General features: G+C 50.8%; 3 protein-coding genes, 5 non-coding genes and 1 pseudogene across 16 annotated transcripts in view; 6 read left to right on the top strand and 3 right to left on the bottom strand.

Annotated features, from left to right (window-relative positions):
* DHX37 (DEAH-box helicase 37) overlaps window positions 1-7,771 on the top strand; it is a 45,590-nt gene extending 37,819 nt beyond the window's left edge. Inside the window, exons 20-27 of the mRNA XM_050747882.1 lie at window positions 67-183; window positions 1,475-1,647; window positions 3,858-3,972; window positions 4,112-4,249; window positions 4,418-4,512; window positions 4,596-4,669; window positions 6,441-6,538; window positions 6,735-7,771. Coding sequence (XP_050603839.1) covers window positions 67-183; window positions 1,475-1,647; window positions 3,858-3,972; window positions 4,112-4,249; window positions 4,418-4,512; window positions 4,596-4,669; window positions 6,441-6,538; window positions 6,735-6,820 — 896 coding nt within the window. The 3' untranslated portion in view covers window positions 6,821-7,771. The remainder of the gene's footprint in view (window positions 1-66; window positions 184-1,474; window positions 1,648-3,857; window positions 3,973-4,111; window positions 4,250-4,417; window positions 4,513-4,595; window positions 4,670-6,440; window positions 6,539-6,734) is intronic.
* Window positions 1-25,602, bottom strand: part of TMEM132B (transmembrane protein 132B) — a 1,306,862-nt gene that overhangs the window by 713,905 nt on the left and 567,355 nt on the right. The window lies entirely within an intron of this gene.
* The window catches only part of UBC (ubiquitin C), a 187,168-nt gene that overhangs the window by 152,980 nt on the left and 8,586 nt on the right, over window positions 1-25,602 (top strand). The gene's annotated exons all lie outside the window — the stretch shown is intronic.
* Window positions 9,241-10,755, bottom strand: LOC126930670 (histone deacetylase 1-like; annotated as a pseudogene). Its single transcript, XR_007717648.1, has one exon. The product of XR_007717648.1 is annotated as a histone deacetylase 1-like (transcript).
* TRNAA-UGC (transfer RNA alanine (anticodon UGC)) lies at window positions 13,919-13,990 on the bottom strand. Its single transcript has one exon. It is a non-coding gene; the product is annotated as a tRNA-Ala (tRNA).
* On the top strand, window positions 14,237-14,308 carry TRNAD-GUC (transfer RNA aspartic acid (anticodon GUC)). Its single transcript has one exon. It is a non-coding gene; the product is annotated as a tRNA-Asp (tRNA).
* Window positions 18,486-18,558, top strand: TRNAF-GAA (transfer RNA phenylalanine (anticodon GAA)). The gene has a single exon. It is a non-coding gene; the product is annotated as a tRNA-Phe (tRNA).
* TRNAD-GUC (transfer RNA aspartic acid (anticodon GUC)) lies at window positions 19,334-19,405 on the top strand. The gene has a single exon. It is a non-coding gene; the product is annotated as a tRNA-Asp (tRNA).
* TRNAA-UGC (transfer RNA alanine (anticodon UGC)) lies at window positions 24,232-24,303 on the top strand. Its single transcript has one exon. It is a non-coding gene; the product is annotated as a tRNA-Ala (tRNA).

Here is a 25,602-nt window from a genome sequence, read left to right as displayed (position 1 = left end):
TGGTGGGGGGGTCACCCAGGCATGGGATGGATCAGAGAGAGAGCATGCCCCCTCTTCGTCCCCTAGGTGCCGTGGGAGCCTGTGAGTATGCTGGCTGCACACCCCAGTTTTGCGAAGCCAACGGGCTGCGGTACAAAGCCATGATGGAGATCCGGCGCCTGCGGGGCCAGCTGACCAGCGCAGGTACGGCCCCGCGCCAGCATATGCTGCTGCACCCGGTGGGCACCCCGACCTGGGCACTTGAAATGTTTAAAAAAGTGATCCATAGAGTCCATGTTTGCACACTTGCTACGCACCAAAATGTTTTTATGACCCTAAATCAATACTTGGGGGAGCTTTTCCAGGCACGAGGGAATGTGCACACGAGCAGGGCACTAACAGATTCGAGCTGCCAGCCTGTGCCTTCCCCCACCAGGTCGTCTCTCGGTTTCACCTTTTCCCTGGTGAGGCCCTGCCGTTTTCCATCACTGCTCTGGCCTGGACTCCCTTCCCTCCCACATGTCCCCCAGACCCTTCTCATGCAGAAGGATGAGGCCTTGCCCTGGACTCTACCTCAGCCCAGCAGCACATAATCCTTCCTGCCACCAACACCCAGGGAAGCTTGAGAGGAAGGAAATGTCCTCCAACATACGGCAAGAGGACCATGCGTACAGAGGGCAGCCTGGACACTGGGTCTCTTCTGGGCAGGCCACGTTCTTTTACCCAAGGCTAGTGGGGAATTTGCCTTCCATTCAAGGAGATCCCAGGGTTTGATGCCAGGATTGATGGCTGTCTTCCAGCCGATCCTTCTCCCAGCGCCAGGTGCATGGTGGTGGCCCTGTCACTGTGCTCTGTGTCCCTCTGGCTGTGGCTTTCCAGAACAGCCCCACTCCAGGTGCAGCAGCTCAGAATTGCAGTCAGCCTCTAGATAGCACTGGTTACAGTGGCTTGGTGACATTAGACCTTTATTGTTGCAAGGAGGAGAAGCCACTGAGTCAGCAGCCCAGGGCATTTCTCTGCTGCCATCCTCCTGCCATTCTCTGTGCCTTCCATCCTAAGGTCACCTCATGGGCTGAGGAGGTAGTTGGAGGCTTGGTCGCCCCTGCCTTCCGGGCAGGAGAAGGGAAGGACAAGGCCAGGGCACCCGCCGGCTGTCCTTTTCCTGTATTGAACGTTCCCAGGAATTCCAGCCGCAACTTCCTTCTTCACATCATGGACCAGAACTGAGTCTGAGGCCACCTGGGTGTTGGGGGAGGGCCGTCTCCTAGCAGAATGCTCTGCTGACCAGGCAGGATATGAGGCTTTGTCCCAAGGGAGAAGGAGGGGCTGGGGGGCGGCTGCAGTCCTGCCTGCTGGGGGCTTTGGGTCCTGCCGGTGGCCTCTGGGGAGTGGCTGAGGCTAAAGCACTGAACATGGTTGGGACTTTCTAGGAGGTCAGGGCAGAGCTGGCCCCAGGCCTCGCCACCACCATCCTCACTCTTGGATCTCCCCTCAGTCAATGCCGTGTGCCCAGAGGCTGAGCTCTTCGTGGATCCCAAGATGCAGCCGCCCACCGAGAGCCAGGTAACCTACCTGCGACAGATCGTGACGGCCGGCCTGGGGGACCACCTGGCCCGCAGGGTCCAGAGCGAGGAGCTGCTGGAGGACAAGTGGAGGAATGCCTACAAGGTGGGGCCCCCACCGTCTCTCTGCCAGGGTAGCTTGGGGCACGGTCGGGGCACCTGGTGAGGGGCAGGCAGGCTGGGTCCTCGGGGTCTTGGGGAGGCCTGTCCCCCTCAGTTGTGGGTCCCCACCGAGGAACAAGTGGGGCTTGCAGTAGAATCACATCTTCCTTGGTTAGTTTCTCACTCCCAACTTTTTTTTTTTAATAACAGTTTAATGGAGATAGAATTCACACAGCATTTATTTATTTATTTATTTATTTTTTTTTTGAGATGGAGTCTAGCTCTGTCGCCCAGGCTGGAGTGCAGTGGCCGGATCTCAGCTCACTGCAAGCTCCGCCTCCTGGGTTTACGCCATTCTCCTGGCTCAGCCTCCCAAATAACTGGGACTACAGGCGCCCGCCACCTCGCCCGGCTAGTTTTTTGTATTTTTTAGTAGAGACGGGGTTTCACCATGTTCGCCAGGATGGTCTCGATCTCCTGACCTCGTGATCCGCCCGTCTCGGCCTCCCAAAGTGCTGGGATTACAGGCTTGAGCCACCGCGCCCGGCCCCTCACACAGCATTTAAACTCTTTTTGGGTTTTCTGTTTTTCTTAGAAACGGGGTCTCGCTCTGCTGCCCAGGATAGAGTGCAGTGGCACAATCATAGCTCACTGGAGCCTCAAATTCCCAGGCACAAACAACGTTCTTGCCTCAGCCTCCTGAGTAGTTGGGACTAATTTTGTTGTTGTTGTTTTGTTTTTTGAGACAGAGCCTCACTCTGTTGCCCAGATTAGAATGTAGTGGCACGAACTCAGCTCACTGCAACCTCCATCTCCTGGGTTCCAGCCATTTTCCTGCCTCTGCCTCCCAAGTAGCTGGGATTACAGGCACGTGCCACCACAGCCAGCTAATTTTTGTGTTTTTACTAGAGAAGGGGTTTCATCATTTTGGCCAGGCTGGTCTCAAACTCCTGGCCTCAAATGATCTGCCTGCCTCAGCCTCCCAAAATGCTGGGCTTACAGGCAGTGTTACCCAGGCTGGTCTTGAACTCCTGGCCTCTAGCAATCCTTCCACCTTGGGCTGCCAAACTGTTGGGATTACAGATGTGACCCACTGCATCTGGCCTGCATTTAAACCCATTTAAAGTGTTCAATTCAGTGGTTTTTAGTATTTTCACAGAGTTTTGCAACCATTAGCATAGTTAACTTTAGAACATTTTTATTACCCAACAAAGAAACCCCACACCTGTAAGCTATGAGTCCCCAGTTCCCCTTCACCACCGTTTTCATGATCCTGCTTTCCGTCGGTGGATCTGCCTGTACTGGACATGTGGCATGAGTGGAATCTTAACATACATGGCTTTTCGTGTCTGGCCTCTTTTTTTTTTTTTTTTTTTGAGACGGAGTCTCACGCTGTTGCCCAGGCTGGAGTGCAGTGGCGCGATCTCGGCTCACTGCAAGCTCCGCCTCCTGGGTTCACGCCATTCTCCTGCCTCAGCCTCCTGAGTAGCTAGGACTACAGGCGCCCGCCACCGCGCCCGGCTAATTTTTTTTTGTATTTTTAGTAGAGACGGGGTTTCACTGTGGTCTCGATCTCCTGACCTTGTGATCCGCCCGCCTCGGCCTCCCAAAGTGCTGGGATTACAGGCTTGAGCCACCGCGCCCGGCCCGTGTCTGGCCTCTTTCACTTAGTGTGATGCTTTCAAGCCCCATCCATGCCATGGTGGGCGTGGGTGCTTCCTTTTTTTTTTTTTTATTTTCTGAGATGGAGTTTTGCTCTTGTTGCCCAAGCTGGGAGTGCAATGGCATGATCTTGGCTCACTGCAACCTCCACCTCCCAGGTTCAAGCAATTCTCCTACCTCAGCCTCCCGAGTAGCTGGGATTACAGGTGTGCGCCACCACACCCAGCTAATTTTTTGTATTTTTAGTAGAAATAGGGTTTCATCAACATGGTGAAACCAGCCAGGCTGGTCTCGAACTCTTGACCTCAGATGATCCACCTGCTTTGGCCTCCCAGAGTGTTAGATTATAGGCATGAGCCACCGCACCTGGCACTTCCTTCCTTTTCATGGCTAGATCAGACTCCGGTGTGCAGATGGGCCGCGTTTCCTGGCAGATGGAACACTCTCCCACTTTTGTGGCTGGAGTGGATATTCAGAGTCTCCTGGGTTGAGAGTATGCAGAGACCCTGGGCTTGGGTTCCTTACTGACCACATCACCTCCATTCTCTGCAGACCCCTCTCCTCGACGACCCTGTCTTCATCCACCCCAGCTCCGTCCTTTTCAAAGAGCTCCCCGAGTTTGTGGTCTACCAGGAAATCATGGAGACCACCAAGATGTACATGAAAGGTGCTGAGGCCTGGGGACAGCCCCTTGTCCCCCGATGGTGGCTGTGATGGGGGTGTGGCTGGGACCCTGGGGCAGAGGCATGGGAGCCCCTCCCACAGAGGGTGCCGCTGTAACCCCAGCTTCCTCCCCCGGCCCCCAGGCGTCTCTAGCGTGGAGGTCCAGTGGATCCCGGCCCTGCTTCCCTCTTACTGCCAGTTTGACAAGCCCCTGGAGGAGCCAGCCCCTACCTACTGCCCCGAGCGGGGGCGGGTGCTGTGTCACCGAGCCAGCGTGTTCTGTGAGTTGGGGCAGTGTCCCAGGCAACCTGAGCCTCCCACAGCCGTGGGCTTCTCGGACGCATGGCCCTGTCCCCTGCCCCTGGCTGTGTGTGTCTTGGGTGGGGGAGGGATGGGACTCAGGCGGTCAGCTACAAGAGGGTCCTGGCTCACTGACTCCTGCCCTCCAGATCGCGTGGGCTGGCCGCTCCCCGCCATCGAGGTGGATTTTCCAGAGGGCATTGACCGCTACAAGCACTTTGCCCGGTTCCTGCTGGAAGGACAGGTAGGTGGCACAGCGGCTCCAGGCCCTCATCTCAGGTACCGTGGGCAGCAGCAGCCTCACCCCTTCCTGTGGTCTCTCATCAGGTCTTCCGCAAGCTGGCCTCATACCAGAGCTGTCTGCTGTCCAGCCCCAGCACCATGCTGAAGACGTGGGCCAGGTACTGCTTGCAGTGGGCAGGAGGGGTGGAGGCCTGAATGACCTCCCCAGGGCCGCTGGGACAGAGCACCACACACGGGGAGGCTTAAAAGATCCGAAGCGTGTGCTCAGGTCTGAAGGCTGCAGGGCCACGCTCTGTGCATCGGCTTTCGGGGAGGGTCCCTCTTGCCTCCGCTGGCCTCCTGGGCTTGTGGCCACATCACGGCAGTCTCTGCCTCCATCTTCATGTGGCCGTCTCTCTGTGTGTCTCTAGTCTCCCTCCCTGTGCTCTCTCCTTATAAGGACACCAGTCATTGGATTCAGGGTCCACCCTACTCCAGGGTGACCTCTCCTTAACTCATGACATTTGCAATGACCCTCTTTCCATATAAGGTCACACGCTGATGTTCTTGGTGGGCATGAATCTGGGGTAGGGGAGACACTGGGCTGCTTCCTGAGAGTTGCCCGGTGTCAGTGAGAGGCATCCTGGCCCTAGGGACTTCCAGCTGAGCAGACCCCTGCCCCATCCCGCCCACCACCTCTGCTTCAGGGCTCACCCTTGCCCTCCACCTCCTCCTGCTCTCCTCCTGCCTGTGGTCCAGACCCACAGACACCTCCCCCTTCCTGGGACTGGCGGAGCCTGTGGTGCAGGGGCTTGGAGCACTGGAGGCAGACCTGAAGGTGCAGGCAGGTGCCAGGGACTCAAGATGGGGTGTGTTGCACAGCACCTGCTGCTGGGCTGTCAGGAGCAGCGTCAGTCACCCAGCTCACGTTTTCCAGTGCGGCCCTGTCCCAGGCATGTTCTCGGGGCTGGGATACAGACACGGTCTCTGTCCTACAGTGGTGTCGCTCGGCCCCAGAGGGACAGAGCAGGACATGAGTGAGGCCTCAATGGGCTTGGGGTGGAGTGCGACTGGGCTGGTCGAGGAGAGCCTCACTGGGCAGATTCAGAGGAGGCAGGGCCGGAGCAGGGCACAAATCTGGAGGAAGGTTCTAGATGAGACAAGTTGCATGCACGGAGCAGCCTTGGTGGGCAAGGAATGTGGGCCAGAGGCAGCCAGGGTGGATGGGAGGAGGTGGGATCTAGAGCCTTCTGTCCCAGGATGATTAGGGGAAGGGGACCCTTTGCTTTCTCTTTTATTTTATTATTATTATGTATTTTTTAGAAGGCCTGTCTAGAGAATTTTGGTTTTTTTGCTTTTGAGTTTTGTTTGCTTGTTTGTTTGAGACAGAGTTTTGTTCTTGTTGCCCAGGCTAGAGTACAATGGCACAATCTCGGCTCACTGCAGCCTCTGCCTCCCGGGTTCAAGTGATTCTCCTGCCTCAGCCTCCTGAGTAGCTGGGATTACAGGCACCCGCCACCATGCCCGGCAAATATTTTTGGATTTTTAGTAGAGATAGGGTTTCACCATGTTAGCCAAGCTGGTCTCGAACTCCTGGCCTCAGGTGATCCACCTGCCTCAGCCTCCCAAAGTGCTGGGATTACAGGCGTGAGCCACCACGCCCAGCCAATTTGTTTGTTTTTGAGACAAGGTCTTGCTCTGTCACCCAGGCTGGAGTGCAGTGGTATAATCATGGCTCACTGCAGCCTCCAACTCCCGGGCTCAAGGGATCCTCCTACTTCAGCTTCCCGAGTAACTGGGGCTACAGGTGCATGTCACCATGCCCAGCCAGCTCTTTACCCTGCGGGGTGGGGCCGGTAGGGTGGTGATGCCTGCCCTGTTTTCAGGCCCCCAGCAGCAGCTGGTCTGTGCCCTGGCTGCCTGCCACCAACCTGCATCCCTGCCCCACAGGCTGCAGCCCCGGACGGAGAGCCTCCTGCGAGCCCTGGTTGCAGAGAAGGCTGACTGCCGTGAAGCCTTGCTGGCCGCTTGGAAGAAAAACCCCAAATGTGAGTTTGACCAGGGCCAGGGGATGGGAGTGGACAGGATGGGGTCACCGAAGCAGGGGCTTTGTGCTTTGTGCACAGTCAGCCCTGGCTTGGCAGAAGGATCTGGCCCCATGGCTGCTGGCCAGCTTCCTGCCACCTCAGGAGAGTCCCTGGGCCCAGGGTCACCCTGACACTATCCTCCTTCCCTCTCCTGCAGACCTGCTGGCCGAGTACTGTGAGTGGCTTCCACAGGCCATGCACCCCGATATCGAGAAAGCCTGGCCCCCCACAACTGACCACTGACCGGACACCTGGCTGGAGGGCCGAAGACTGGAGGGCTGGCAGCAGCCTGTCACCCTGCGACCATGACTGCCTGGCGTGGGCTTCATGGCCTGCTCTCGGGAAGCAGGTCAAGCCCTGGGAACCTCGTCCATGAGAACTCGATACTGTATGAAGCGTGCTGCTGCCCGTGCCGTCTGGCCTGGGGGTGACTTTTTGAACTGATTATTACATGGTGGATGATGATTTCATCTCACGTGCTGGACGCTGTTCTGTTCAGTGTGCTCTTTGGACTACATTAGTCTGCCGTGGAGCAGCAGGGCCGGAGGTCTCTGCAGTCCCTTCCCCGCTGCCCTACCAGAAGGCCAAGGAGGCACGTGGAGGGCTCATCCTTTCTGCAATTCTTCCTTCTAGAGTCAGGGAGGTCCGCCCAGCCCTGGCCTCACAGCCGTCCCAGATGTTAGGTGAGCCACCGAGCTGTGCGTTGACCTTGAGGGGCCCGGCTCGGGGACCCCAGGCTCCACGCCTTCTTGGGAGGGTGGACGCCGGCACCTTTCCTGTGTTACGGCTGCGGGGAGCGAGCATCTCGTCTGCCTGTGGTCAGCTCTCAGACGGCAGGGAGCAGAGCTGACCTTGGCCGTGCTTGGTCACCGTTGCCATGCCGCAGAGGATGGGCCTAGCTAGGCTGGGGCCACAGGACTATTCTGCCGGCCTTGAATGGGGACTGCAGAACCCTCAGTTTGTCTCCCTTGTTCTTCTGTGGCCGAGGTGGGAGGGGTAGGTCCCCCAGCAAGAGAGACAGGAGCACCCCAGACAGGACCAAGGAGTCGGGAGGCCCCTGCCCTTCTGTCCTCCATGGTGAGGGCCCGGACGTCTCCCCAGAGCCCAGCGCTCGCAGGATGGATTCCGCTCCTGGCTTTGCTTCTGCGGCTTTGGTGGAGACAGTTATGGAATAAAATGTTCCTTGCACCCAGATTATTTTGTGGAATACGCTTGGGGAAGGACACCCAGGTGGCGAGTGTGCTGTCGCGGGACGCGGCCTGGTGGCCGACCTGCCTTCCCAGTACTGCCATCTGCTCTAGGGAGGCCTCTCCTCGCTGGGTTTACTTACCTCCCTGGCTGCTCTCGAAGCCCGAGCAGCTCCCTCTCCCCACCTGCCCCATAGCCAAGATGGCAGCCCGGCCCTTCTCCCTCCAGGTTCCTCCCCAGGAGCCCAAGGCAGGGCCGTGAGCCAGGGCCCTGCAGACACGTTTGCTTAACCCACCCAGTGATTGAGGAAGACCTGAATTCCTCACTAACATGTAGAATTGAGCTGTTTCCCACTCAAAAGTACTGACCTCCAGCTTTCCTGAAATCCCACTGCATATGGGCTGGCAATTCTGAGATGAAAGCGGAAGCCATCATTCCCGCCGCTGTCTCAGGTGCTGGGGCAGCCTCCTTAGGGACGTCCCTGCCTCCTCATCGCACTCCACAGCCAAGCGTCCACAGTTGTAATTAGGTGATGCTTTTTAAAAAATGTTATGTAGTAATTAACATACCATAAAATTCACCATTTGAAGGTATACAGTTGCTTTTAGTATATCACAGTTGTGCAACCATTACCATGACCTGATTCCAGAGCATTTTTCTAGCCCTAAAAAGATACCCCGTACCCATCAGCAGTCTGCCCCATTTCTCCCAGTTCCCCCAGCTCCAGGCCCCACGAATTCACTTTCTGTCTCTGGATTTGCGCTTTCTGGACATTTATCTCTTGTTGCCTTTTTTGTTGTTGTTTTTTTGTTTGTTTTTTTTTTTAGAAATGTACCATTTTATTACAAAGAGGCTCACAAAAATGAAAATCGTATCTCAAAAAGGAAACTAGACTAGCACCTCCACCTGCAGAATTAGGAGAAGACCGGGCCGGCAGCGTTTCTTGGCTCACTTGAGGCCAGTGGGAAGGTATGAAAACAGGCTGATGTTACCTTAGGAGCCTGGAAAGAACAAGAAATCCTTGAAGACCCAGCTACCCCTTCTAGAATGTTCAATAAGGGCACCTTTCCAAAGCTATTAAGCGGGCACTTGGCATTTCAGGATTTTGTCTTATGGTTGCATAAAAGTATCCCTTTCACCCAGACCTGGCACCCTTTATGGTTCAAAGTTAAGAACTGGGGAAGAAGGCCGGACGTGGTGGCTCAAGCCTGTAATCCCAGCACTTTGGGAGGCCGAGACGGGCAGATCACGAGGTCAGGAGATCGAGACCATCCTGGCTAACCCGGTGAAACCCCGTCTCTACTAAAAAAATACAAAAAGCTAGCTGGGCGAGGTGGCGGGCACCTGTAGTCCCAGCTACTCGGGAGGCTGAGGCAGGAGAATGGCGTAAACTCGGGAGGTGGAGCTTGCGGTGAGCTGAGATCCGGCCACGGCACTCCAGCCTGGGCCACAGAGCGAGACTCCGTCTCAAAAAAAAAAAAGAAAGAAAGAAAATATAAACTCTGACGGGTTGGGGGAGAAAGGTGAGGGACTCGGCAGGAAGCCAGAGCTGGAGAGGTCTGTTCAGGCCAACTTGACCTCCTCCTTGACCCCTTTGGCTTCTGGCTTCTCCTCCTTGGTTTTCTCCTCTTCTGTGACTTCTTTCTTCTCCTCTGGGTCTTTCTCTTTTTCATCCTCTGTTTTGACTCTCTTGGCTTTTTTGAAGTTGGAAGAGTTCTTGCGGCCCCCCTCTCCCTCCTCTTCAGAATCGGAGAACTCTTCCTCACAGGCAGTTCGTTTGTCAGAGGAGCAGATCGAGATGCGCTGCTCAGGGTCTTCTTCGTCCTCGTCGCCGCTCTCCTCAGGGATTTTGTCCTCAGGAATCGCCTGCATTTGGACCTCGGGTGCATGCGGCAGCACTCTAAGGTTCTCAAACAGTCACTGTTTGATCTTCTCCGGGTACTCATTGGTGCTCTGGTTAGTCATATTGGAAGGACTGATGTGGAGCTTGAAATCTGGTCCAAAGTATTCAAAGTAGTCGTCGTACGGAAGCTCATTAGGGATCTCCGTATCCAGGGCCACAGCTGTCTCGTATGTCCAGCACCGGGCAACATTATAAATGGTGTAACCACCACCTCCCAGCATCAGCATAGGCAGGTTAAAGCTCTTGACAAGTTCCACACACTTGGCGTGCCCTTTGATGGTTAGACTGAAGCAACCTAACCGATCCCCAGATAGGGAGTCTGAGCCACACTGTAAGGCCACCCCACTAGGCTGGAACATCTCCATTACTTTGGACATGACCGGCTTGAAAATGATCTCACAGGACTCGTCCTCAATCCCGTCTCGGAGCGGGTAGTTAACAGCATAATACTTGCCTTTGCCAGCCCCGATATCCCATAGGTCCCCAGTTCCTGGGAAGTACTCTCCATACTTATGAAAGGACACAGTCATGACCCGGTCTGTGGTATAGAAGGCCTCTTCCACACCGTCGCCATGGTGAATATCAATGTCAATACACAGCACCCTCTGGTGATACTTTAGCAGTTCCAGGATGGCCAAGACGACATCATTGACGTCACAGAAGCCAGATGCCTCAGACTTCTTTGCATGGTGCAGGCCCCCAGCCCAACTCACAGCAATGTCCGTCTGCTGCTTATTAAGTTTCACAGCACTTGCCACAGAACCACCAGTAGACAACTGACAGAACTCAAACAGGCCATCGAATACCAGACAGTCCTCACCAATGTTGAATCTCTGCATCTGCTTGCTGTACTCCGACATGTTATCTGGACGGGTGGAGTGCAAGAATTTAATGTAGTCATTGCTGTGACTGCATGTCATCTCCTCAGCATTGGCTTTGTGAGGGCGATGGATTCCCATTTTTCGGTAGAGACCATAGTTGAGCAGCAAATTATGAGTCATGCGGATTCGGTGAGGCTTCACTGGGTGGCTTGTCCGTAGCAGTAATTTCCAACATCCCCGTCGTAATAGTAACAGACTTGGCCGGGCGCGGTGGCTCAAGCCTGTAATCCCAGCACTTTGGGAGGCCGAGACGGGCGGATCACGAGGTCAGGAGATCGAGACCATCCTGGCTAACACGGTGAAACCCCGTCTCTACTAAAAAATACAAAAAACTAGCCGGGCGAGGTGGCGGGCGCCTGTAGTCCCAGCTACTCGGGAGGCTGAGGCAGGAGAATGGCGTGAACCCGGGAGGCGGAGCTTGCAGTGAGCTGAGATCCGGCCACTGCACTCCAGCCTGGGCGACAGCGCGAGACTCCGTCTCAAAAAAAAAAAAAAAAAAAGTAACAGACTTTCCTCCAGGTGCCCTGCATCTGTGCCATCTTGCTCGCCTGCCATCCCTACCGTCAGTCGGTCCATCCGCCCTCCTGCCCGCTGCTCCGCTCCTTGTTTGTTTTTTTGAGACAGAGTCTCACTCTGTTACCAGGCTGGACTGCATTGGGGCAACCTTGGCTCACTGCAACCTCCGCCTCCCGGGTTCAAGCGATTCTCTTGCTTCAGCCTCCTGAGTAGCCGGGACTACAGGCACGTGCCACCACACCCAGCTAATTTTTATATTTTAAGTAGAGATGGGGTTTCACGATGTTGGCCAGGATGGTCTTGATCTCTTGTCCTTGTGATCCACCCGCCTCCGCCTCCCAAAGTGCTGGGATTACAGGGGTGAGCCACCGCGCCTGGTTTGTTGGTTGTTTTTTTGAAAGGATCTTACTCTGTCATTCAGGCTGGAGTGCAGTGGTGCAATCCTAGTTCACTGAAGCCTCCATCTCCTGGGTTCAAGTAATCCTTCTACCTCCCAAATAGCTGGGACTACAGGCACACTCCACCATACTGGGCTACAATTTTCAGTACAGCCAGCTCTTGCTATGTTGCCCAGGCTGGTCTTGAGCTCCTGAAGTATTTCATTCCTTCCTATGGCTGGATAATACCCCAGTGTATGGATAGACCACATTTTTATTTGTTTCCATCTTTTGGCTATTGTGAATAGAGCTGCTGTGAACATTTATATACAGGTTTTTGTGTGGATGCATATTTTCCATTCTCTTGGGTATATACCTAGGATTAAAAAAAAAAAAAAAAAAAACACAAAAAAACAAGAGCACCATTGCCTGGCCAATGTCATTTAGCTTTTATTTATTTATTTATTTTGAGACAAAACTGCATCTGCATGGCTGGTAGATACCTGAAAACATGCGCACACCCTAGAAAGTGGGCAGGAAAAAAGCAAAGAAATAATTCAGTTCTACTTCTTACCCAACAGATTTGGAAAAATTAAGAATCATGGCCATAGCCAGTGCTGAAAATATAAGGAAAAGAGCACCTTCACACATTGTTAGAGAATATGTAAGTTGCCACAGCCCTTAGAAAAAATCCAGCAATATTTATTTATTATTATTTTTTTTTCTGAGACGGAGTCTTGCTCTGTTGCCCAGGCTGGAGTGTAGTGGTGCGATATCTGCTCACTGCAACCTCTGCCTCCCAAGTTCAAGTGATTCTCCTGCCTCAGCCTCCCGAGTAGCTGGGACTACAAGTGTGTGCCACCACACCCAGCTAATTTTTTGTATTTTTAGTAGAGATGAAGTTTCACCATGTTGGCTAGGCTGGTCTCAAACTCCTGACCTCAGGTGATGTGTGCACCTGGCCCTTCCAAAGTGCTGGGATTACAGGCATGAGCCACCACGCCTGGCCCAAAATCTAGCAATATTTAAAATAAACTAGGCATGGTGGTTTACGCCTGTAATCCCAGCACTTTAGAAGGCTGAGGTGAGAGAATCACTTAAGGCCAGGATTTCCAGACCAGCCTGTACAATATAGCGACACCCCTGTCTCTACAAAAAAAAAAAAAAAAAAAAAAAGAAAAAGAAAAAGAAAGAAAGAAAAGAAAAATGTTTGCTGGAGGTGGTGAAGTATACCTGTAGTCTCAGCTGCTGGGAGGCTGAGGTGGGAGGATCACTTGAGCCCAGGATTTGGAGGCTGCAGTGAACTATGATCGCACCACTGCATTCCAGCCTGGGCGACAGAGAAAGAAGCACGTTTTGAAAAGTATCCATGCCCTTTGACCCTGCATTGCTCCCTGTGGAAATCTGTCCCATCGAGATACCGGCGCCAGAAGGCAAGGAAAGTGCATGTACCAGATGACTGACTACAACACTTAAGTGAGAGGAAACAAAATTACCCAAACCGCTAGGAGGAATGGTAATAAAGCATGCTACCCCTGCGTTAGGAAATACTATGCAACCACGTCCAGAATTTGTCCTGAACTCCATCATGCTCGCACCTACTCTGCCGCACCTCTGGAGGAAGTACCCATCAGCTCTCCGGGCGGTGGCTGCACCTCCTTCCCTGTCTCCCCACATCCACCCACGCCCAGGGTGTATTCTCCGCATGGCAGCCAGAGGGAGCCTTTTCAAACCTAAATCTGGTCTGTTACCCTGCGTCAGGCCTCCCAGTGTCTTCGAAGGTAAAGTTCATCCTCATTCACTAAGCTCTGGGGCGGGGCTTTCCTCCTGCCCCTTCAACACAGAGCGCCCTTTCTCCAGCCTCAGGGCCTGGGCACCTGCTGTTTCCTCCGCTACACGCATTGTTTCTGCAGGGGACTCCCCTGGCAGCTAATCTAAAGCAGCCCCCACTCATGCACCCCTGAGTTTCCATCTCATCGCTATTCTTGTCTTCATAAAACGTATCGCTACTTGCTTATTGTTAAGTCTCCGGGACTAGACTATAAAGTCCAAGAAGGCTGAGAAAGCTTGCCTGGCCTGTCTTATCCAGGGACACCAGGGAACGTACACTTTACCCGGCACACAGTAGGTGTCGACGCGTGCACAGAACCTGACATGAGGCCCCCAGGAGTTAATGAATGGTCAATTGCAGAACCTTTCTAGGGAATCCAGTGCTTTTCTATCTGTTTGATGAAACAAATAACTGGGAGTGTTCGTTTCAAATGGCATATTGCCGGCCCCATGGCCGACCTACTGAACGCGGATCTCTGGTGGAGGGGCCCAAGGAATTTGTGATTGCGGGCAGGGATGTACGCTGGCGCAAGCCCTTCCAAGGGAGCTTTCTTCGCAGGCAGGTTGATGGGGCTCCCTGGGTCCTCTTTCCAGTCTTCCTTTCTGTGTGACTGTAATTTGCAGGAAAAAGGTAGAAAGAAAACCCTGGAGATGCCGGGGATTGAACCCGGGGCCTCATACATGCAAAGCATGCGCTCTACCACTGAGCTACATCCCCTTGCCTCGCAAGTTGCTTTTCTGGGAATGGTGATACAGAGAGTGCCCTTCGCTTTGCTAGTTCAGGTGTCTCAGCTTCCGAAGGTACAGTGCCTCCAGCCACTCAAAGGGGCCTCTGCCCGCTCTGGGAAAGCTCGGAGGCCAGGGCGCCCGGCGCCGAGCCCGGATGACCCGCAAAGGGTAGGAACGACAGCGGGAGAAGGCTACAGTCTTAGAGACTGAGTTGCAGAAAATCGTGTATGGCTTGTCCTCGTTAGTATAGTGGTGAGTATCCCCGCCTGTCACGCGGGAGACCGGGGTTCGATTCCCCGACGGGGAGGCTAACAGAATTGACCTTTTGAAATACAGAAGGGGAAACCTTGCTGGCAATGCTTTGCATTGTTCAAAAATATACTGAATAGGTATACGAGGATGTGCACGTCGCAGGTGTGCCCGCAACACTGTGAATTAGGGCCCTTTCGAGGATTCATTGCCCTCCAAGGAGAGGTGGGGTGAAGAAAAAAGGGGGTGCTCAGCAGTGGGCACAATAGGTTCATTTTTATGTCAAAAAATTATATATATGCGCACAAATGTGTGAGTATTTTCATGTTTCTGATTGGCGTCATGGTAACAACAGCAGCAGCAGCCGCCAACAATATACAGTTCTTAACATGTGCGGGGCAGTATTGGTAAGCGCTTTAGTGTTCACGCATTACATCCTCAAGCATCCTACCAACGTGCCGTTTTCTCCACATCAGACTGATGAAATACAAGCACAGACAGAGGCTCCGTGGCCCGCCCAAAGTCTCATCAGTCACAATCAACTGTAGACATAGGGGGCCTTTGGGGAGAAGGACTCGGGTGGTGGATGGGAGTAACTCTTTGACCTTCCATTTCTGTACCTTTCTGGACTTTTGGAATTCTATTTTTTTCTCCCTTCTTGTTTTTCTCTCTTATTCGATTTTTATCAGAATGATACGTAGAATTTTTAAAAGTCAGATACAACTACTTTCGAAAATAAATGCTTATTCCCCGATGTCTCAGATAAGAATTACAAATTAGACAAAAAGTGTCCTCAGCAAGGCGACTTTTACTTTCTGCAGCAAGGGTGGTGCCCGTCAGCAATTCTGCCACGAGCATACACAGAGTAAAAGAGACATAGGAATATTTATTCCTTATGCATGAGGTCCCTATTGCTGTGTTTTGACTTCGCTGACTGGAGGCAGACCTCACAATTTAAACTAAAACCCGATTAGCTAACAGTTCAAAACTTTTTAAAATACATAAAGGCAGTGAGGAACAAAGGAAAAAAGGATGTTGCTTAGAAAGGACTTAGAAAAGTAATACTATTCCTAAACAAGGGAGGAGTGTAGGCTGCAAGCTGGGACATGCCTGGGCACGTCCAGCACGAATATTTTGACAAAGGTACAAGGACATAGAATGTACTACGTGCCTGTGAGCATGTTTAACATGGATACTAAAGTCAGAGTGGGCTTATTCTGTTACATTTGCTACCTAAGGCTTAACAGATAGTTATTACTATAAAATAAGAAACTTGAAGAAAGTTAGTTTTGAGAAAAGATATCAGTAACATTTATGATTCAAAGGGGAAGCTTTGAAGAGGAACTTTTGCTTTCTACAATTCCTTCCCTTTTAATTTTTATGATGTTTCCTTTTTAAACTGTTTTAGTATGTTTTGGCTTAATTGTTCTACTTGAGCTTTTAAGAGGAGAAGTCTGTTAGAATAAGGTGGGGGAGAGTTAAGATAGGTTTTAGTAGTTTTGGTAAGAACTGTCATTATTAATTTTGTCATTAGCTTCCGGAGGCATGGTATAATATAACATCTGAGAAGGAGAAGTATACCTAATACAGTAGTAATAGAAGTGAGAATTGAGGTTATAGTTTCCTTCCATTGACCAAACCATCCTCCTAGCCAATTTGAAATAGGGTTATTAATTCTAGAATTTCTAGTTAGCTCTTTAGATAAAGCAGTGAGACCTTATAAGGTTCTGGTTATACTTCCGTTAGGAGTAGTGTTATCTGGGATGAAGGTTGTACACAACATCGGGTTTTAATTATAACACAAGCACCACCTTTCTCAGTTAATACTGTATTTAAAGTCATTTTATTTTCCTAGACCATTTTACTAGTGGATCGTAACTGTTCTGCTATTCCTTTAATAGCATCTTTAAGTATAGTTAATAAATTGCTGTTGATAGTAATAAATATAGTTTATGCAATACACATTCTTATTAATTGTTATTTGTGGGAGAAGGGATTTGAACCTCACAGCTATCTGATTTCTAGCTTTGAATTTATCTGGTATACCTCGTGGAATGTCAGTTGTATTTAAATAAACATGGGGGTCAAAGGACCTAAGAGAGCCTAAGAGAGGCTTCTCTTGTTTTACGATGTCGTGCTTGTTTGTTTGTTTTGTTTTGTTTTGTTTTGTTTCTGGTTCATGAAATGCCAGGGTAAAAGGGATAGCTAACTGAACTAGAGCACAAGTACCACTCCAATTATTTGGCAGAGTGTCCAGTAAAGGTTCTCACAATACCACCATACACCCACTCCGGGATGAATAAGGGCTGACTGACAGGTCCGCTCTTGGAAGTGCCTGACCTCCTGGATGAATAAGGGCTGACTGACAGGTCCGCTCTTGGAAGTGCCTGACCTCCTGACCTCACTGCATTCTGTTAAGTTTCTTTCTTTTTTTTTTTTTTTGAAACGGAGTATCGCTCTGTTGCCCAGGCTGGAGTGCACTGGCGTGATCTCGACTCACTGCAAGCTCCGCCTCCCGGGTTCTCGCCATTCTCCTGGCTCAGCCTCCCGAGTAGCTGGGACTACAGGCGCCCGCCACCTCGCCTGGCTAGTTTTTTATATTTTTTTAGTAGAGACGGGGTTTCACCGGGTTAGCCAGGATGGTCTCGATCTCCTGACCTCGTGATGCGCCCGCCTCGGCCTCCCAAAGTGCTGGGATTACAGGCGTGAGCCACCGAGCCCGGCCGTTTCCTTGGCTTTTAAAATAAAAATTAGGTTGATGTCCTCGAACATGGACAATGGCTATTTCTTCCGGTAACTGAAGATTATTAAGAACATCAACAACTAGTGTTTCATGAGCAAGTTCCTTACCTTTGCTGTTAATTAGTTCTCGCTCAGCCTAAAATTTTCCAAATGTATGAGACACCCTGAAGGCATATTTAGAGTCAGTATAGATGGTTCCTACCTGGTTCTGTAAATATTTTAGGGCCTAACTACGTGCGAGTAACTTGCAAGCTTGAGCAGACCAACTATTTGGTAATCTTCCTGATTTTACTTTTTTAAATGTCTCTTTATCAACTACAGCATATCCATTATGTTGTGTCCTTTCAATCATCTAGGAGGAGCCAGGGTGGTCTTAAACTCCTGAGCTCAAGCAATCCCTCCGCCTTAGCCTCCCAAAGTGCTAGGATTACAGGTGTGAGCCACCACCTCGCCCAGCCTAATATCTTTATTATAGAAATAATTTTTTAAATCACTAAGAAAAATCCAAAAATATCAATAGATCACAATCAACAGGTAATGAATTTACAGAAGAGGAAAAATGATTCATTAATAAAACTTACAGAAAAGATTGGCCCTTAGAAGTATTTAAATAAACGAAAGTAAAACGCAAGTTACTACTTTCAACCCATGATGTGAAAGTTGTCAGAATCAAAATGAAGTCATGGATTTTAAGTAAATAAATAAAGGCCGGGCGCGGTGGCTCACGCCTGTAATCCCAGCACTTTGGGAGGCCGAGGCGGGCAGATCACGAGGTCAGGAGATCGAGACCATCCTGGTCTAACACGGTGAAACCCCGTCTCTACTAAAAATACAAAAAACTAGCCAGGCGTGGTGGCGGGCGCCGGTAGTCCCAGCTACTCGGGAGGCTGAGGCAGGAGAATGGCGTGAACCCGGGAGGCGGAGCTTGCAGGGAGCTGCTTTCCGGCCGAAGCGTCCTCCCGCAGGCCCTGGCGGGGTCAACATTCCTGCCACGCCTCGCGCTGCTTGCGGAGTTGCACCCAGGGGATGACCTTTTTCCTTTGCGCAAAGAAGGGGGCTTGAGAAACCCGAGCTCTGAGCCAGGTGGGATTCATTCATTCATGCATGCATGCATTCATTCATTCATTCAGTCAGTCAATCAGTCAACAAATATTTGTCAAGCCCCTACAACATGCTAGGTACTGTTCTAGGTACTGTTCTAGGTACTGAGGGACAGAGCGGTGCCGGAGGTAGACGAGGTTCCTGCTCCTCTTGCGTTTGTCATGCTAGCTGGGGAGACAGACAAGGAAAATGATAACGTTAACAATAAATAGTAAGTCCTGGGCCTTGTCGGGAGATATAATCAGAGAAGGCTTCTCGGAGGTCGTGGCCTTGCCAGACAAGAAGGCCACCGCAAGCGGTCCCTATTGAACCTGCCTTCTCAGCTTCGGTGCCAAAGACCCGGGGCGGCGAAACGACCAGGAGGATAAAAGAACAACCTAGCTACAGCGGCTGCCGAAATAGCTCAGTTGGGAGAGCGTTAGACTGAAGATCTAAAGGTCCCTGGTTCGATCCCGGGTTTCGGCAGTTTAGCTTTTCCTTCCTGGTGGGGGGAAAAGGAGGTGCATACACGGAACCCATTCTTTACAATTAATTAAAGGCTTTTACTTTCTATATATATATATTTTTTTTTTTTTTTGAGACGGAGTCTTGCTCCGTCGCCCAGGCTGGAGTGCAGTGGCCGGATCTCAGCTCACTGCAAGCTCCGCCTCCCGGGTTCACGCCTTTCTCCTGCCTCAGCCTCCCAAGTAGCTGGGACTACAGGCGCCCGCCACCACGCCCGGCTAGTTTTTTGTATTTTTTAGTAGAGACGGGGGTTTCACCGTGTTAGCCAGGATGGTCTCGATCTCCTGACCTCGTGATCCACCCGTCTCGGCCTCCCAAAGTGCTGGGATTACAGGCTTGAGCCACCAGGCCCGGCCTTACTTTCTATATTTAAGAAAGCCCCGAGCAGTGTCCACGAGGAGCCGGAGGGGCGGAGGGGAAGAGAACTCTCTCGCCACTCACCGTTTGGGTAAATCAAATAAGGTCAAGTTTTTCCCGTCTCCACCTCCTTCATGTCTCAAATGCACTTGCTGATGCCTGTTTGTTCATTTTTGCTTTCTGTTTTTTAATGTCTGCTTTCTGAACTCTCGTGGCAAAATCAAAGACTGAGCAGGAAACGATCGCCTTAAAATGGCATCAAGTCAAGTCGGACCTGTTGTTTTGTGGGAAATACAAAATATTTAATTCTTTGGAACCTGTTTGGGGAAAGCTACATTTACTTTAAGAGAGTGACTTGAAGTCAGCTTCTCACGGGCGGTCCTCGTTAGTATAGTGGTGAGTATCCCCGCCTGTCACGCGGGAGACCGGGGTTCGATTCCCCGACGGGGAGGCTGGTAACGTTTTTACCGTTCCTCTATATTTTTCCTCACTCTTCCTAAGAATAAACCCTGCAGGTAAACGGGAATCTGATTCTGTGGTTGTCTGTGGCCTTGCTGCGTGTCACACGGTTACGGAAAAGCAAGAAAAAGGCAGTGCTCGCATGAGGAAGTGTTCATCCATTTCTTTTTTTTTTTTTCTGAGTTGGAGTCTCGCTCTGCCGCCAGGCTGGAGTGCAGTGGCACAATCTCCTCCTCCTCTGTCTCCTGGGTTCAAGCGATTCTCCTTCCTCAGCCTCCCAAGTAGCTGGGATTACAGGCGCGCGCCACCAGGCCCGGCTAATTTTTGTATATTTAGTAGAGATGGGGTTTCACCGTTTTGAAACAGGGGTTTCACGCCTACAATCCCAGAACTTTGGGAGGCCGAGGTGGGCGGATCACCTGAGGTCGGGAGTTCGAGACCAGACCGACCCACACGGAGAAACCCCATCTCGACTAAAGATACAAAATTAGCTGGGCTTGGTGGCACATGCCTATAATCCCAGCTACTCGGGGGCTGAGGCAGGAGAATCGCTTGCACCTGGGAGGTGGAGGTTGCGGTGAGCCAAGATCACGCCATTGCACTCCAGCCTGGGCAACAAGAACAAAACTCCGTCTCAACAAAAAGGAAGAAGAATTGGCAGTGGGGCACGGTGGCTCACGCCTGTAATCCCAGCACTTTGGGAGGCCGAGGCGGGTGGATCACCTGAGGTCGGGAGTTTGAGAACAGCCTGACCAACATGGAGAAACCCCGTCTCTACCAAAAAATACAAAATTAGCTGGATACAAAATTAGCTGGGCGTGGTGGCGCATGCCTGTAATCCTAGCTACTCGGGAGGATGAGGCAGGAGAATCGCCTGAACCTGGCAGGCAGAGGTTGCAGTGAGCAGAGATCGCGCCATTGCACTCCAGCCTGGGCAACAAGAGCGACGCTCCGCCTCAAAAAATAAAGAATTAGAAGATCTAAATAGCATTCTAGGCAGAGCGAACAGCAAGTACAAAGGCCCTGAGCTGGGAAGAAACAGTGAGGAGGCTGGTGTGGCAGGAAGAGGAGAGGAAGGAGGGAGGAGAGGGCAGCAGGAGGTGAAGTCAGAGCGGCCCTCAGAGGACAGATTACATCGTACCTTGAAGGGATACAGAGGGCAGGAGGCATGGGTTTGATTCTGAGAGTTTCATGCAGAGAGAAATATTCAGATTTGTTCTGAGCAGTGCCCTCTGGCAGCCAGGTGGGTGGGCACAAGAGGAAGCAGGGGCACCTGCGGACTGAATACAACCTGTGGGCTTGCTCCTCAACCACGTCCAAAATGATGCCCCCTATGGCGCCATCCTGCTCTTCTGCTGCCAGGGTCTCTCCCCCGTGGCTCCTACTTAGGCTGGGGGAATGAGGTCAGAGGATGGTTTGCACGGTGCTCCCCATTCCTCACCTCCCCACTGCCCTCTTGCTCTCCCCCATCTCCCCAAAACGGGTCAGCAAAGCACCACGCCGGGCTGAATAGAAGAGGCAACTGCCCTCCAGTAGAGTTCTATGATAATAACACGTTTATAACAGCCAGACCCACATTTCACAGTCCCTGCTTTCTATTTACTTATTTATTTATTTGAGACGGAGTTTTGCTCTTGTTGCCCAGGCTGGAGTGCAGTAGTGCGACCTCGGCTTACTGCAACCTCCACCTCCTGTGTTCAAGCGATTCTCCTGCCTCAGTCTCCTGAGTAGCTGGGATTACAGGCACGCGCCACCATGCCCCGCTATTTTTTTGTGTTTTTAATAGAGACGGGGTTTCCTCATGTTGGCCAGGCTGGTCTCGAATTTCTGACCTCAGGTGATCCACCCACCTCGGCCTCCCAAAGTGCAGGGATTACAGTTGTGAGCCACTGCGCCTGGCCTTATTTATTTATTTAATTTTTGAGACAGGGTCTTGCTCTGTCGCCTAGGCTGGAGGGCAGTGGCGCAATCTCAGCTCACTTTAGTCTTGACCTCCCAGACTCAAGAGATCCTCCTGCCTCAGCCTCCTGAGTGGGGGTGGGGTGGGGTGTCTCACTGTGTTTCCCTGGCAGGTCTTGAACGCCTGGGCTCCAGCAATCCTCCCACCTCGGCTTCCTTAAGCACTGGGATTACAGACCTGAGCCACTGCACCCGGCCCAGAGCCTGTGCTTTCTACCAGACACTATTATACATGTTTTATGTGTAACTCACTAAATTGTCACAACCACCAGATGAGGTAGGTACCTTCAAATCTCTATTTCACACATGAGGCCCAGAGGTTAGGTGATGCAATCACAGCTGATATATCCAGCACTTCCTTCCCCAAGTCTACTAACTTTTCTGACAATTCCGCATGGCCTTTGGCGAGGAAGAGTCACAGGTGCCAGCAACGGTCAGGGAACTATGGAGAACGAGGTGGCAGGACATTTTTGAGGCAAGTTTTCCGTATCACAGTAAGTGTCTATTTCCAGCCAAGAAATATCAAGGCTGATGGAAAAAGGTATAGCCTTCAGTTTCCTGCCCTCTCCTAGCTTCTCACCCACTCTTTTCCCAAGGAATGGCTTTGTGATGACCTGAAGGACACTAAACATTGTGGCTTCTCTCCTCTGGTGTGCTTAAGAAACTCTCTGGAAAAGAGAGATGCAAATTCACAGTTAAAGAATGGATCTTAGGACCGGGCACGGTGGCTCACTCCTGTAATCCCAGGATTTTGGGAGGCGGGAGGCAGGAGGCGGGAGGCGGGAGGCGGGAGGCGGGAGGAGGGAGGCGGGGGCGGGCGGGCGGTGCGGGTCACGAGCTCAGGAGTTCAAGACCAGCCTGACCAACATGGTGAAACCCCGTCTCTACTAAAAAATGCAAAAATTAGCTGGGCATAGTGGTGCACTCCTGTAATCCCAGCTACTCAGGAGCCTGAGGCAGGAGAATTGCTTGAACCCGGGAGGCGGTGGCTGGCTTCAGTGAGCCAAGATTCTGCCACTGCACTCCAGCCTGAGTGACAGACTTAGTCTCAAAAAAAAAAAAAAAGAATGTCTCTTTTCGGTGGGCAATTGTAACGCGACTCCTTCCTCCGAGCCGAAGCCCTCGTTCCGGGAAGTGGATCTGTTTCTTTTCGGTTTGCTCATTTTTATGTTCAGAACGGTCTGTCTCCCAGGCTGGAGTGCTGTGGGGTGCTCTTGACTTACTGCAACCACTGCTTCCTGGGCTCCAAAAATCCTCTCGCCTTAACCTCCCGAGTAGCTGGGACAACAAGCGCTCGCCACCACATCTGGCTAAGTTTTTGTATTTTTGGTAGAGACAGGGTTCGCGCCATGTTGGCCAGGCTGGTCTCAAACTCCTGACCTCAGGAGTGATCCGCCAACCTCAACCTCTCAAAGTGCTGGGATTACAGGCACGGCCATAATAGTTATTTTGGGAGGGAAAAAAAAGTCTTCCAGCTGATATGCAAACCTCAAAGTCACTGAAGGTTGGTACGGTTTTAAAGGATGAGAAATCAGAGGTTTCTGGGTGAAGGTACAATCAAGCCAATGCCCTTATTTATTGGAAAGAAACTCAATTTTCCTTCTCTTCTCTTCTCTTTTGTCTGTGAAGAGGAACATTTAAGAACGGGTCAGTTTTCATTTGTTCCTTGGTTCCGGTATCCGCTAGAATTGTATTTGCAAGGTTATGAAGAGCTGACCTACTTGGGAAACATAAAACAATTATCTTGTTGTTGTTGTGGTTTCGCTAAACTCTAACACTCAGTTAAACACACAAAAGTTTAATGTAGAAAATAACCTTGGCTGGGCACAGTGGCTCACGCCTGTAATCCCAGCACTCTGGGAGGCCAAGGCAAGTGGATCACCTGAGGTCAGGAGTTCAAGACCAGCCTGGCCAACATGCGGAAACCCCCATCTCTACTAAAAACACAGAAATTAGCAGGTGTGGTGGTGCACACCTGTAGTCCCAGCTACTCGGGAGGCCAAGGCACAAGAATCGCTTGGACCCACAAGGTGGACGTTGCAGTGAGCCGAGATCAGGCCACTGCACTCCAGCCCGGGCGACAGAGCGAAACACTGTCTCAAAACAAACAAACCAACCAAAAACTAAAAGCCTCTTGCACTCCCATGTGTATTGCAGCTTTATTCACAAGTGCCTAGATGTGGAATCCACCCAAGTGTCCGTCAACAGACACATGGATAGAGAAAATGTGGTGTACATACACAATAGAATACTATTCGACCTTAAAAAAATACAAAACAAAATGAAATCCTGGCATTTTTCCTCTACAAAACAAAAACAAAAACATGCTTAAGTTTGGGGGACATTACATAAAGTGAAATGAGCCAAGCACAGAAAGATAAACACGGCATGATCTCACTCATATGCAGAAGCTGAAATAGTTGCTCTCACAAATAGAGAGTAGAATAGTGGTTACCGCAGGTGGTGAAGGTGGGGGAGGTGGGAATAGCCAAAGGTGGGTTACTGGATACAAAAGTACAGCGAAATAGGAGAATAAGTTCCAGTGTCCCTATAGGGTGAATACAACAACTTATTGTATGTTTTCAAATAGCTGGAAGCATGGATTTTTAATGTCTCCCAACACAAAGAAACGATACATGTTTGAAGGGATGGATGTGGTCATTGTCCTGACTTGAACATTACAAATTGTGTACATAGATCACAACATCACACCACACTTCATAAATATGCACAATTGTTATGTGTCAATTAAAACAGTAATAAAAGCCAAAAATAAAAATGAAACACGTGGAAACAGGAAAAACGCCTTTAAGTACAGAGTATAGCAAGGACTTCCAAAAGGAAGCATAGGAAAGGGAGGGGGATGTAGCTCAGTGGTAGAGCGCATGCTTTGCATGCATGAGGCCCCGGGTTCGATCCCCGGCATCTCCATTACGGTTTTGCTGATTTCTCTATTCATTGTGGTCCATAGCTCCTTATTATTAAACTGCCATGGATGTGATCATTATATGTATTATGATTCCAGGCACTACTTGGAGCTCAGATTTTCACACCAGGCGTGATCTTTCCATTCTGAAATCTCTAATGTTTCAAATGCACATGAGTTAGAAGAGGCTGATGGGAGTAATCAGCAGAAAAGTGTTAAGGCAAAACCTGACTGCATGATTGAAACCACAGCAAACGTGAGCAGGAAGATCATCTGGGGAGTGTACACCACATCTCGTGCCACTGTGATTGCACTGCACTGGTCTCGAGGGCTGTTGACGCATTCCTGGCCATCGGGGGGGCAAGTGTGTAAGTTGCTGGAAGGTCTGGGCCCCCCTGTTTGCCATCTCACTCCTCCTCTGCACTGCCACTAACCACCTCATTTGCATGGGAGGAACCCAAAGACAAACTCGCATCCCACCAGGGCTTTGCTCTCTGCTTCCTCAGCAACACGTCTCCATGGCTGTAATGCACACGCAATTTACATTTATATTCATACACTGTGTTCCGGGGTGAGGAGACCTGCAAACCTACCCCAAAGGTCAAGGGAGCTGAGAGGCCAAAGAAAGGGGCTGACAAACCCAGTTTCTCAGGAAAAAACATTTATTAGGGACTTACCAACAGAAGCCATAGTCTCAGGGTGGTCATCAGAGGATATAAAGTTCACTGTGCCATAACCCCCAACCCAGGGCTTCTATACCATAGGGAAGGAATATTTAGGACAATTGAAGTCAACCCCTCAAGCAAAGGCAAGAATGTTATATGAATCTGCATACGGGCAGGATTTATGATCTAGGTTGTTCTGATCTAAGGGCAGAATTTATGGTAACAGTAAAGTAGAAATCTTAGAGGCCTTCCTGGAAGAGGCATTAATCAGAAGTTATCTTGGCAGATTAGCATCCAAGATGAAGTTGCTTTCACCTCCACTGTGTTTCTGTATCTTACCATTGAAAGCAAAAGATGGTGGCTCAGGCCTGTAATCCCAGCACTTTGGGAGGCATGAGGCAGGAGTATTGCTTGAGCCCAGGAGTTTGAAAGCAGCCTGGGCAACAAAGGGAGATCTGTCTCAATAAAGAAAAGAAAAGGAAAGAAACAAAGAAAGAAGGAAAGAAAGACAGAAAAAAAGAAAGATTTACTTGCATGCATGATCTTTAGGCAAAAATAAATACATAAACATAAATAATATTTTTAAAATTTAACCAGGTCCCATCTCTCTAAATAATAATAAGAATGAAAGAAGGGATT

The sequence above is a fragment of the Macaca thibetana genome, chromosome 11 (genome assembly GCF_024542745.1).
Source record: "Macaca thibetana thibetana isolate TM-01 chromosome 11, ASM2454274v1, whole genome shotgun sequence".
NCBI classification, from domain to species: Eukaryota; Metazoa; Chordata; class Mammalia; order Primates; family Cercopithecidae; genus Macaca; species Macaca thibetana.
Note: the sequence above shows the minus strand (reverse complement) of the source record. Positions and strands in the feature narration are given on the sequence as shown.